We start from the raw sequence: 13699 nt of genomic DNA, 5'->3' as shown, positions 1-13699 counted from the left end.
AGAATATTGTGAGACAAGAAAAAAATAGAAAAATAAATGAAATATTTAAAAATGTATCTAAAATATTGCATGCGGGGTATAATTGAACAAAATATTTACAAATCATTCTACGAGAGCATATTTTTAAACTCAGATTACATGGTTTAATTTAAAATTGTTTCAAAATAAAATGTCGTTTTTAGAAGTTTATATAAACTACGTCCTATCCATTAATTAATGAGTAGAGTGAATTTTATTAGTAATAAAGAGGGGAAGTTCTAATATTGGCCTTTTAATTCACAGAGCAGCGTGAGGTGGCAAAAATGCTGACTGCGCATTCTGAGATGCACGAAAAACGGGGGGATCCCCTTGGAGGCGGACAGTATGGAGTGGGCGGGGGTGGTGGCGGCAATTCGATTGAAGAAAAATCTATTCTGGAACAACCACCCCCGCCGCTGGCGCCTCCTCAGCGGGATCCATCCGATCCAACAATCAGCGCTAAGAAACTTCCAAAGAAACGAAAGTTCGACCCATCGGAGCTCGAGGAGATGGACAAAACCAGCAATGTAACAAGCAATATAAATAACATGGTGAACATACGGACACCGAACATGCTACTCGGCCAACCAAGTTTAGTTCAACAATCAACTTTAGCCCGGCAATCTCCGCAACAACAAGAATCCGATTGTTATCAAGTACGTCACGTAATTTATTTAAATGATGGATTACCAAACACTTTACATCTAAAAGGTAGTTACGTACATTTGAAAACAGTAGAAGTTTCTTTCCTTTATTTTTGATAATTGCATTTTATTAAGTAATTATTATTATTATAATTTAAAAATCTATTCCTCTATTCAGAGATATGTAGAAGTGCGCTGATTTATACGTAGTAGGTTTCTAAAAATGGAAATAAAATAATACTTCTACATGGATTGAAGAATAGAAAGTGTGTTCCCTTGAAGTATAAATCAGGCAAGAATTGTCATAGATAAGCTAATGAGTAATTGATTGATTTTATTAAATTACCTCGTCTTAAATCGGTGGTAAACAGTACTCAGTAATAACGCAACAATATTACCTTTAAAGAAAATATTTTGTCATTATTGAAGATTTTCCATATTTAAACTTTGAAAAGTAAGACGTTAGTTAAGACCTCTTAAAAACTAAAGCTAAGAAATTTATTAACACTATTTATCGATTCTTAAAAAAATGAAATTGTAAATCTTCATTGTGTTTCAGCTAAAGAGATTTTTAATGAACATTTATCTCATAAAAACAAACGTTTTAGATATTGCGATGAAAGAAGCGAAAAAGATCTATCTGACTCTAGACTTTGGCCTATCCTGTAGTTATTTTAGCTACTAAGTATTCATTTAATTAATTGCGGTAAATGTTTTCCAGGTATCCCCGGGACATTCGGTGGTAATTCTACCACCTCAAAGTACTGCAGTGGATTATTCTCTTCGAGAAGAACCTTTACGTTCTCGTCCTCGGCCTGCTACTGTTACTATTGATCTCAGTGAGTGGCGCGACCACAGAGTGTTAGCTTTAAGGGATTCATATTATTATCCAGGTGTTATTCGTAACGTTGTTCAAGGAGAGATTTACATAGAATTCGATGGAGAGAGGAAACTAGTGCGTTATACTGACGTTTTGGGTGCGGGGAGGTATGATGTGATAGGTGATGCGAGCCCGTCCGTAGGGCAAGTGGCTTTAGATGCAAAAGTTTGTATCAGATGCCCACCGTCAAACAATCATATTGACGCGGCTAAAGTGTTTGTAAAGGGGACAGTGTGCAAGATTTTAACGAAGCCTAAGCGTTTTGTTGTTAGAATACCAAGAGAAGATGATCAGAGTGCCAGTTATGTTGTGAAACGTGCGGACCTACGATTAGTGCAACCTCCATGGTGGGACGAATTAGAGGAAGGATTGGAAGACTGTGATTCTTCAAGAGTTGAAGGAATTGGTATGTCTTAACTATAATATACAATAATTAATATAATTTTATCTTTTACATCCAGATTTTGCCAATTTATATAATACATATACTTTCAGAACATGGCTATCGAAATTCTTCGGAAGCTCCAACAGCAGTGCCAATTATGCTTCATCACTCTTCTAACCATACATCTCATATATCAGCCCATAATACTGACACATATTACAGAACGACTGGTACTAGTCCTCTCATGACTTCTGCACATTCTGCTAGCACAGCACTAAGTAACGGAAGTCGACCATACGATGATTTAGAAAGTGAAGATGACTTAGATAGGGAAGATATCACATTCCCTTCAGATGCAGGTTAGTTAATAATAATATGGGTAGTTAAAACGTATACAGTAGAACCTCGCCTATCCGATAATAGAGATTTATTAATTATCTCCACAAACTGCCGTTGTTAGCTATCGTAATAATCGAAATGTATATTCAACTCGCAGACGCAAAATTATCAGGAAGCAGTAAAAGGAGTAGCATGCAAAGTCGGGGAAGTACCAGTAGTCTAGTTGAACAACGCAGTATAACTCCTCGTTCTCAAGCAGCCACGCCCAGGTAATATTGTCAAAAAATTATAGAACATCATAAAAACCTACTTCAAAAGCAAAAGTTTCATCGATTTTTTTTTATCAAACATTAAATAGATCTCAGGCGGCAACGCCACATAGATATAAAAAAGGTGATGTAGTGGCTACGCCAAGTGGAGTTAGAAAAAAGTTCAATGGTAAACAGTGGCGTCGACTCTGCAGCAAAGAAGGATGTTCCAAAGAAAGCCAACGTAGGGGTTACTGTTCTCGTCATCTTAGTTTGAAAGGATCTGGCCTTAGAGGTCCAACAAATACATTTCCTGGGTAATGATATTTCTAAATCAGCTTCATAATTAGCAAAGTGAAAGTTTCATATTCTTTATTAATATAATATTTTATAACAGTGGTAAGATGGATGGCGAGGAGACATCAAGAGATTCCGACACTTCTCCAAACTATGGAGATCGAAGAATTGCTGGTAGATTCGATCAAGATGAGACCGAAGCTGCTAACATGCTAGGTAAGAATTTATATTGTTAGTTCTTTGCACGATGTATTTTTCAATAATTCTGTAACAATTGTATTATATGGTTTTATTGTAGTGTCCTTAGGAAGTTCCAGATCAGCAACGCCGGCGTTTTCATCGCCAACTGGACAGTCGTCGATATCTCCTTGTATCAATCAGTCTCCAGTACCACCGTTGGGACTCAATCAAAACAACGTGTTTATGCCTATTTCAAGTCCTGCTCATCACGCGCCTCCATTAGTTTCACCTGGTGCGAAGTGGAAACATTCACCTACTCAATCCACGTTTATTACTCAGTATCAACAACAGGTGATAAAACCTGAACCCAATCGAGTAGTTAGGTCAAACCGACCAGCTCCAACAGCACCTGTCCCAGCTAGTATAGGGACAAGCGTAATAAGAATCTCTCCTGTAAGCCGTGGTATACCTGGACCTACCAACTTAACCTTCTCATGGTCGGAACAAAGCCCACCGCCGCGACATCCATCGGTTGTGACGACTATAGCGCAACAACAACAAGGCATAATTCTTCAGCATGCACTCACAACGAACAATGGTTTTCCCAGTCATTCGGAAGTTCCAGAACAAAATGCACAAATACTAAAACAATCTCATTCGCCTCATATGCCACTGTCAGCGCCAACACCACAGAACCTAACTCTTCTGCATAAACCTTTGGAACAACCCGTCGATTATGCACAACCGCAACCCCAGAGCCAGCCAATTTATGTGATGCAACATCAACATGAAAAAAAGTATCTTGTAATAAAAAATAGCGTGGACGTATCTACAGCAGGCCATATAACTAATCAGGAAGATAAGTATAGACCTGGGTTAATGAATCAGTTAAGTCAGCTTCCACCATCGTTACATCAAACGCAGTCTCAACCTCCGCAATCACCTGCTGTCTCGTCTGTCCACATCGATAAATTGTCGGTTTTACAAGTAAGTAATTCTACAACGACGTACGTTCTTGGTTTGACCGACATAAAAAAATGATTTAAATAATAATTACATATTACTTTTATTAGGCAAGTAAAGTACCGACACACGCGTCCACACATATGGATATGCAGAGAACGCAACCACCACCTACAAGTGTAGTAATGACAACTACCACAGAAGCTTCGAATCCACCTACTCCTACGAGTGTCTTCCAGCATGTAATAGTTCAACCAGGAAATATAATACAGATTCCAAAAAGTCAACCATCTAGAGAAGAAAACTCAAAAAACAATGGTGTTCTATGTAAGTTTAGAGCATCGATGATTTTTGAGTTCAAAATATATAATTGCCTCAATTTTATCACTGTATATTTTCTTTGTTTTTGTATAAGTCGAATTTATGTTTTATTTAATACATTAATATACACATACTTATCACACGATTTGATATCAGGTATATTAGTAAAGAAATCCTTATTACCTAACTTAGCACATTTTGTGCGGGTCACAAATCGAATTTTACTTACACGTTTAGCAGGGGATGAATGTATTTTGAAAATATCTGCTTTTTAAAAAACATTTAATATTTTCAAAATTGACGATGAGATTTTGGTAACAAGTATATAACGAGAATTTTTTAGATTTCACAAAGGAATTTTTTCAAGTATATAACAAAATTTAAAAAAATTATATTGCTTAATAAGGTTCAGCTTATAGTGTATAAAGTATATTTTGATTGAATACATATATCATTTAACTACATTTTCATCATTTCATATTATCGTATTCTTAGAGTACTTGACTAAACAATAAGGCTTTCACAGATGGCAGCCACGAAGTTCCTCCTGCATACCAGTCCCATCCCCCATCATTACTGAACAATGCAGTGCGCAACTGGAAAAAAGGTTTGAGTTCTCACTGCCAAATAAATTGTATAACTACATTCATAATTGTTGTAAAATACATTGACAGTGATAAATATAGACATATATTTACGTATACTAGTTATATGATAAAAAGAGTCTTTAATTAGTACTTTTCAAATAATATATGAAGTACAACATTATCATTATATTTTAAGTACAACACATGTTTACTATCATTAGCATATATCTTTTATAAAATTAGTTTCTTCACATTTAAAGATTTGTGTACAAAAAATGTACTAATAGGTACATTAGAAATAATATTTTTCTATTTTATTGTTTATGGTAAATATCTTCCTTTTTATAATCATTAGCCTATAATGTTCTTCCTTTTTACTGAAATTCAAATAAACTCTCTATATACCATTATCTATTTTACAACAAAAGTAGCTAATCAGTTTTTACTCGTATTTCAAATGTATATCATATATTTTCTACTCTAACTTGAATACGAAAATCATATTTAATGTTACTTTAATGTTGGGGTAGAGTGATGTTCCCTTTGTATTGCGAATATTGGAGTATTATTTTCTAAGTTATTTAAAAGAATAGTGTTTAATTGTTTGAAAAGTGTCATGAAAAAATATTTTATAACCATATTAAAGTGCTTCTGTAATTTGATTCATAAAACAATTATAACGACATAATATTAACACAATTGCATATATGTATATTTAACAATAAATATATATTAATATGTAACAACATCATTATTACTTTCTTAGCTAATATTTCTACATCATTACTAACTATAATCATTGCAACTCACGCACAAATTTCATTGCAGCTTTTCCCTGGCAGACGACAGTACTAGATCAATCAGAAGTGAGTCCTCCACCATCCACCCTAAGCCCACCTTTGAGTGCACCTCCAATTCCAATAAGTATGAGTACGCCTGGTGAAGATGGACCTGGTCCTGGACCAGATCCTATTACGCCTGCTGAAGAGGAAGATGATGACGTTTTTGAAGCAGAGCCGACAACACCTGCAGAAGTGGAAGCTAATGCCAATAAGAGACGCAGTCAGTCACTTAGTGCATTGCATTCCAAGGAGCCTCAAAGTCCACTTAAAGTGAGCCCAAATTATTACAATAATTTAAAATTGAACGCTCTGGTTACAAGATAAAAATGACGGTTCAAAATTAATTGAAACAAATAATTAAACACTTACAATGCATTCTTGTTTTTAGACTAAGGATCGAATACGGCGGCCAATGAACGCATTTATGATTTTCTCAAAGCGTCACCGTGCACTAGTGCACCAGAGACATCCGAATCAGGATAATCGTACTGTATCCAAAATATTAGGAGAGTGGTGGTACGCATTGGGTCCAGAAGAAAAGCAAAAGTATCATGATCTTGCGTCAGAAGTGAAAGAAGCGCATTTTAAAGCACATCCAGATTGGAAATGGTGCAGTAAAGATAGGCGAAAATCTTCTACAACGAGTTTCAAAGGCAGTGATTCTCGGGGAAAATTGAACAGTACCGGAGAAGATACAGATATGGGACCACCAACGGACGATGTACCATTAACACCAAGAGCCAATGACGAAATTACTGTTCCCGTTTCTACAGTCTATACTGAAGCTCCTCCGATTGAGGTACAATGCATTTTTTATATTAATTTCTTTGATTAATCCTGTAAAAGTTTTAATACACTTGGTTACATTACAAGCATTATTTACCCAGGTTATTAATCAGTCGCACGCGCATCGGATAATGGAAATGCCTGTACAGATCGAAAACACTGAACCAGATTTAAAGCAGGATGAAGACGGAAATGTATCGGATGAAGACCAAATGGTAATTTGCGAGGATCCACAACCTGAAATAGATTTGAAATGCAAAGATAAATTAACAGACAGCGATAATGATATACAAGACGAAGATGGTGAAAAGAAATGTTACACGCAATCACGATTTTCGCCTGTGAGTGGTCAAAAGAGGGAGACGATGACGGTGAAGCAAGAAATTACATGCAGGCCTAAACCAATAAAAGGTTTGTTTTATCGTTTGATGGAAAATTATTGTTTAGTAATAGGTGTGTTATAGTAAAGTAAATGTCTCCGTTTGTTTAGCACGAATACCTTCAACAGGTATAGAGACTACAACGAAGTATCACCACACTTCTATGGATAAAGGAGGAACAGTATCTGTTTTGTCGAGCACGTATCCTTATCACAGTCCTGTCAATCCAACTGGGGTATCCGGTTTTCAACCTACTGGTGGGGCATTCATAACGATGCCAATATCTCCCAAAGTTATTAAACCGGAGCCGGTAAAAAGCGAACAGCAATACAGTACTCAATATAGTATGAGCAATCTGGTGGCAAGCATTCATGAAAACGGAAGGAATATGCCTAAATTTACGGCTGCTCCGGTATTACATTCTGTAAGTATTATAAGTATAAATAACCAAAGATGTTTAAAAGTAACATACATACCTAAATAATCCAGATAAGATAGAATCGTGTGCACAGTAATGTCTAGTTTTCCTGAAATCCTTCTTCGACGGCTCCTTTTTCTTCAGGCATGTGTGAATATATGGACAAATTTTGCATTCATCGTGTGATGATTACTAGATTAGTATATTTCATGTGATTAATAAAAAACGTATTTGTAACGTTTTATTGTATTGTCGTCATACTTCTCTTAAACTTTGTCGTTAAGTAATATGCAAACTTATTTTAAAAATTAATAATTATCTAAGAGTAAGGTATGAGTAGTTACTATAGAATTGAATAGTGTAATAAGAGTGCTATTCGCACGTGCCTACTTATTTAACTGCAGCATTGGTCAAATTTTGTTTTTCATTTTAAAACCTGAATTGAGGGAGCAATGAGCATTGCAGTTTTATTAAAGGGTTTTATGTAAACACATGCGAATAAACTCAGACATTAAGTTAAAAATATAACGTAAGTGACAGTTTGGTTGAAAATCCATGATGGCTCTGTTTAAACAACAGCAGCCGCTGCAATCCTTAGGCACTATTCTTCGCCCCCTTACTTCAGCTGTCCCTTATCAACAATCGTTCACTGTAACATTGCTCGATAACGATATGGTGGCTGTTTCCAAACCGCAGCAGGGATCGCAGTACCTTGGACCAACACCGCAACACCCCAGGATGTTCTGTGGCTTTCAAATCCCAATTTCTGGTAAGTCGAGATTATAAAAAATAATTTTACTATACGTATTTATCGTTGAATTTTAAGTTCGACCTTGCAGTTCATCGTATTTACTGATTATAGATGCCGGCAATCGTAACATATCTTCACAAGGTTTAGTTTCTGGTAATAAGATGGAGACTCAAAGTGTTATTGTGAGTAAACCTTACTCGGTTTCGACAACTTCCACTACGTCGTCTTACCGAGGCATTGGTCATCCAATAACACGTCTTGCAGAACCTGAAAAAAATGAAAACCAAGTAGGAAGCAATCACGCTCAGTTTTATGGTGAGTCGTAATAATGATTAAATTGCAACTTTAACATTTAACATTTTCTTTCGTAATGCAATTACGATAACACAAACTAAAAATCGGTTTATTTTGTTTTAGTAACCAATACCAAACCTGATCAAGAGAGAAAAGATACGGTGAACATTCTTTTGCCGACTACAAATGACAAACACAAACCGCCATCTACCCCGCATACTCCTCATACACCGCTTAACAATCATGGTAGTACAGAAATCTCAACCAATAAATCGTATTCTATGGATGAAATTCAAAATAATGATATAGGTCCAAGTAAGGGGCCTTTCATGCTTGCTCCAACTCCGGCACAACTTGGTCGAGCACCGTTGCAAAGGAGACAATCAATGGGTATGATTTTTCAATAGTTGCCTTCATGAAAAGAATAAGCATGAATAATAAAAAAATCTTTAGAAAAATATATCTGTCATTAAATGATGGGAGATATACTGAAAGGATCATTACATTTGTGTAGCAATGCCTCCCACATCAAATGCAGGAGACCATGGGCCTCTGACGTCTCAGCATTGTGACAATCGTCCACAAATAAGCACATCCCAGACCACAGAACAAATGCAACAACAACAAAATTTCTCAGAATCTCATGCTTCGCCGTCTCCATCTAATAAGAAAGGGTCCTTTTTCAAAAAGAATGTCGAAGATGGAATGGACAGGTATTATAAATTGTTTCAGATAATTATTTCTTGTAACAATTAGCATTTTAGAAATGTCTATATTAAACGTATAATTCCAGAGTACTTGAACAAGTTAATTTCCAAGAAAAATTTTCATCTCTACCGGAATTCAAACCAGAAGATATACAAAGTCCAAGTGCAATCAGTATAAGCACAGCAAGTTCGTCTGTTCATGGTTCCGTGGTAACGCCTGGCTTACATTCGTCAAATCTACAATCGTCTATGCAAATGCAAAGTTACCGAAAAAAATCTGTACAAGGACCTCATAGGCCTACAAGTAATTATTTCATTGATTTTAAATGAACGCTTCCAACAATATATAGAAATATTTCTTAACAATATAATTGTCTTTTGAAATAGTGAATGAGGACGACATTGAGTCAGACACATCCATCTCCGCTACTCCAAAATCAACTTCCAGTGTTAAGTTGACCGGGAACACATTCTTTGGTCCAGATTTCAACGTTGATGCGTACAGAGCTAACAACGATCTTGTAGGAGATGTTGACACCAATTCTCCTAGAACACCAAAGACACCTGGAGGAGGTGCTGGCAATTCGGTCGGAATGGGTAGAAGCGAGAACGAACGTGGTCATAGAAAAGTATTGGAGCAACGTCGACTTCTCGTTATGCAACTGTTTCAAGAAAATGGTTATTTTCCTTCAACGCAAGCTACTACAGCTTTTCAAGCGAAACATTCTGATATATTCCCTAATAAAACGAGCTTGCAATTAAAGATCAGAGAAGTAAGGCAGAAATTGAAAGCGAATTCAACACCAATGAGTGCTAACAGTTTGGTTAGTCCATTACCTGTTTCTGAGCCTTCACCTAATGTGGCTGGTAACTATTGAATAATTTTGCGATTACAAATACTTAAATCTGATATAAGTATTTAAGGAAAACCATTTCTTTAGGACCATTGACTGCTCCTCCTACATCGATGGGAGCTCCACATTCACTGCCTGTAAGCAGTAGTGGTAGCTAGCACCCACGTGCCAACTGTGATACTATACATCCCCTTACTCCACAGCACGAGTACATCATTATCCATTAAAAAGGAAAGTTTTTATTGGGAAAATCGTTGATGTAAAAGTTTTCGCGAGTTGTAAAGTGCTGCAAGGCTTTAGTGCAATTCGAACTTTGATGTAACCTGGTGCAGGTAACTTAGACAGGCATATCAAGGTGAGTTGATGTACACATATCAGTAGAATTTTCATATTGTATATAGAAAACGAAAAAGAATCGGAGAAATAATCGAGTGTATCTTAGCACGGCTGATATCATGTCGTGTATTCGGGTATCTGTGTTCTATCAGGTCAATGATGTGTATAAATTGTGAAATGTTTGTGTGGTAAAGAATTTAAATGTATTTTAGCAACGATTGCGCTCATTAGTGAATTAGAAACTGAAATGTGCAGGCTTAATCGTATTATATTGTTTGATAACAGAGTGAAAAGAAAAACGAAACGAATGAGTATAATCATGTAACGGTTTCGAGATAAACAAGAGCTTTCTTCTCTTCGAAGAAAAGACAATACTGTTCTGCATTCTAAATCCAAAGATGATTTATAAAAGGGTAATTAATAGAAATGTGGAAATTATTTTACTACATTATGAAGTCACAATTCATATTTACTTGTACAATTTCGGAAAAAAGGAATACGTGACAGATATTTGTACATCGAAACACCTTGGCAGGATTATGGAAGGCCTAAGCCGTTGTTGAACATTGTTAAAAATGTTATTGAAATCCAGGTAGACAAAGAAGAGAGAGAAAGAGAGAAAAAGTGTGTGTGTGTGATATAAAACAATGAACTTACGCGCGCGTGTGTAGGATGTGCATGAGTATGTACCGAGAGAAAGAGGACGAGAAAATCGTAATTAGAGAGTATTAGAATTAATGAATCATTATAAAATGAAATCAGAGTTTATATACTTTAGTTATACTTTATACATATATAAAAAATATATATATACATATATGTATACATACGTGTATATATATATGTAAATATATATATGACATAGATAAAAAGAAGATGAAAATTATAGAATGAGAACTGCGATAAATATTGCACAAAATTTATGTAATGCAGTGGACAGATACAATTATATATACATATATACATTCTTGTATGTAGTATATGTACTTGTATGTATATACATATATATATAAGGTATGGCTTGGAATGCAAAATACCTGGAGAGTTTAAAGTATCTATGATGCTATGTCTGAAAAATTTTAAGGGCGGAAGCATTCTTTTGGTGATTTATAGATTATAAAGAAAGAAAACAGTGGAGATAAAGAAATCGTGCCATTGTGCGGCGACAAACGGAAGGCAATGCATGCGTAAACAAGTCCCTTGAATAGTAATGAATTACTTGTTAGACAACCACTTGATATAGATAATATCTAATATGTTTCCAATATTCTCGAAAGTACTTATCTACTGTTTTTAGAATCCCGCTCAAGTTCAACGCGTTTGTTTACATTTTATATAATATTTTAAAATTCATCTGCATGCCTCTTTATTTTTTTTCGTGGCCAAGTTAGATGTAAGCGGTTTTAAACAGGCCGTATTTTTTTTTTTATTTATTTTTTTTGGCCGTGACAAATTTATTTGTTTTTATCTGTTGCTTCGTCGTCTGATGCATGCGATTTAACTTAGATAAAATATGTTTTCAAATTAAACAATTCATCAGAACACCGAGCTTCGAGGTAAGAACAACGGGAAAATTCAATGTTAAATTTGTCGAACACATTGTTGCGATTCGTATTTTGTTATTACGCTTTTAATTGAACTTGTTGTTTATATTAGACTCATTATCACCATCATTGCTTATAACTGTCGTGTACTGTTGGAGAGTGACTGAAGTAGGTCTAATTGTAAAGGAATTATGAACGTTAATGATCACTAGTATAAACCCAATCTTGGTAAATCAAGTCTATAATTACAGTTGTGATCATTGTACAACATCCATTCATGTCAGTATCTAAACAGTACTTTAACTAGATTCACGTATTTAAGTTATTTAAAAATTAATGTGGTCGCTATAATCCCCAGATCTCTAAGATTCTGTGTTTTATGAAATATCTTAGCGATAATTTCTTCCTTATAGGTGACCTAACATTTTATAATCATCCTGAGATTGTCAGAGCATATGTTCATTCTGAAACATACACGTCGAGAATACCCAAGATTACTTTGTTGAATGTTGTAACGTTGTTCAAATTGTATTCTGTTCATTCATGTTATTTCCTTATCTGAGTAACTAGTTCGAACAACATTTTTGGAAACTCATTTTATCACTGTAAATACTAGTTGATATAAACTTAAGAAAATGCTAACGTGAACCAAACTCTTAATGAATTAGATGCTTACCATAAGAGTTATTGTGAACGTCATTCACATACTCTATACTAGAGTACAGAGTTTTATAAATATTATATCAAGTTTCTTACAATTAATTATTTTAAATCAACTATATTTTCTAAAGAAATATTCTAACGTATTTGTTAAACAATCAATAAATTAATTATTTTTAGAATTACATATCTTAATCAATTTATTCTTTATCAGATGACATTAAAAGTCATTAATTTTTCGATCTTATTAAATTTTATTTATTCTAATCAGTTTATTGATTCGATGTATTCGTATTTTCTATAAATAACAATGTGGAAGGTACAAAGTATTCTTGGAGGTTCTTTATTGTTCCTCTGGTAGGTGTTCCGTATTGATGGACGACAACAGTTCAGACAATGCAGACTATTAAAAAAAAACGACGTCTAAACAAATGTGAAGATTTGTGGTACTTATGGAACAAAGGAAACAAAATACTTAACCATTACAGTTCTTTCACCCTAAACAACTATTTTTATATCAGTAATGTAACTTATCAATTCGCGTGTATATAAATTATTTTGTAATTTTATTATTTTTAGCTCTTGGAGGCGCCATCTTTTGCTTGGTCTTTCCATATCAGTACATATTCCTATCGTCGTACTTTGTTTTTATTATACCATCGTAAACTGCTGCTTACTCTGAAAAGATTCAGCATAAGCATAATTCCTTACTCGAAGGTTGTTTTTTAAATTTCGTTTAGTAGGTACCACGAGAAGACTGCAGATGTTTATATATTTCTGATATCTACTATTCTGCAAAGCTAAAATAAATCAAAGACTTGAATCAAGTTTAATATTATTTATATGTTATTTTTAATGAAATAAAAAAATTGCTAATGTAGAAAACAAATTTCAAACTGATTTCCATTCTTGTACATCAATCACCGATGCTGTAAACTCGTATAAACATCCACAGTCGTTCAGATCATGTACAACCATAGTCCGTATTCTCTTCGAACATTCTGTATTCTGTCAACTAACGTTTCTATGAACTTTGCTCGTTACAGCTCTCTGTCGAATACAATCATCCCGAATAACGTGCTCTCTATCAATTATTTTCCTATCAGTCTGCACCCACTCACGCTCGGTGATGTCGGAGATGTTTTACGCGGTCTTTGCATCGTTCGTTAGCCAACGCTGTAAAGAAATAATCCTCCATTCCGCTCCGTTCATTTTAACTCATTTTGTCGACAAAATGATCGCAATTTTATGTTACAGAGAAAATG

General features: G+C 34.9%; 1 protein-coding gene across 8 annotated transcripts in view; it reads left to right on the top strand.

Moving 5' to 3' along the window:
* Cic (Putative transcription factor capicua) overlaps positions 1-13699 on the top strand; it is a 66095-nt gene extending 52396 nt beyond the window's left edge. For 3 of the 8 annotated variants that reach the window (XM_078197184.1, XM_078197183.1, XM_078197185.1), the window contains 20 exons: positions 283-674; positions 1384-1948; positions 2038-2286; positions 2424-2535; positions 2625-2831; positions 2912-3027; positions 3110-3978; positions 4065-4281; positions 4802-4882; positions 5691-5974; positions 6093-6503; positions 6592-6901; positions 6981-7294; positions 7868-8057; positions 8151-8354; positions 8457-8723; positions 8848-9046; positions 9127-9344; positions 9428-9907; positions 9982-13699. In XM_078197184.1, the coding sequence (XP_078053310.1) occupies positions 303-674; positions 1384-1948; positions 2038-2286; positions 2424-2535; positions 2625-2831; positions 2912-3027; positions 3110-3978; positions 4065-4281; positions 4802-4882; positions 5691-5974; positions 6093-6503; positions 6592-6901; positions 6981-7294; positions 7868-8057; positions 8151-8354; positions 8457-8723; positions 8848-9046; positions 9127-9344; positions 9428-9907; positions 9982-10052 (5736 nt within the window). In that variant the 5' untranslated portion in view covers positions 283-302 and the 3' untranslated portion in view covers positions 10053-13699. Of the gene's footprint in view, positions 1-282; positions 675-1383; positions 1949-2037; positions 2287-2423; positions 2536-2624; positions 2832-2911; positions 3028-3109; positions 3979-4064; positions 4282-4801; positions 4883-5690; positions 5975-6092; positions 6504-6591; positions 6902-6980; positions 7295-7867; positions 8058-8150; positions 8355-8456; positions 8724-8847; positions 9047-9126; positions 9345-9427; positions 9908-9981 lie in introns of those variants that run through there. The other 5 variants (XM_078197188.1, XM_078197187.1, XM_078197190.1 and 2 more) reach the window with 5 other exon arrangements.

This window comes from Augochlora pura, chromosome 3, assembly GCF_028453695.1.
Source record: "Augochlora pura isolate Apur16 chromosome 3, APUR_v2.2.1, whole genome shotgun sequence".
In the NCBI taxonomy this organism is placed as follows: domain Eukaryota; kingdom Metazoa; phylum Arthropoda; class Insecta; order Hymenoptera; family Halictidae; genus Augochlora; species Augochlora pura.
Note: the sequence above shows the minus strand (reverse complement) of the source record. Positions and strands in the feature narration are given on the sequence as shown.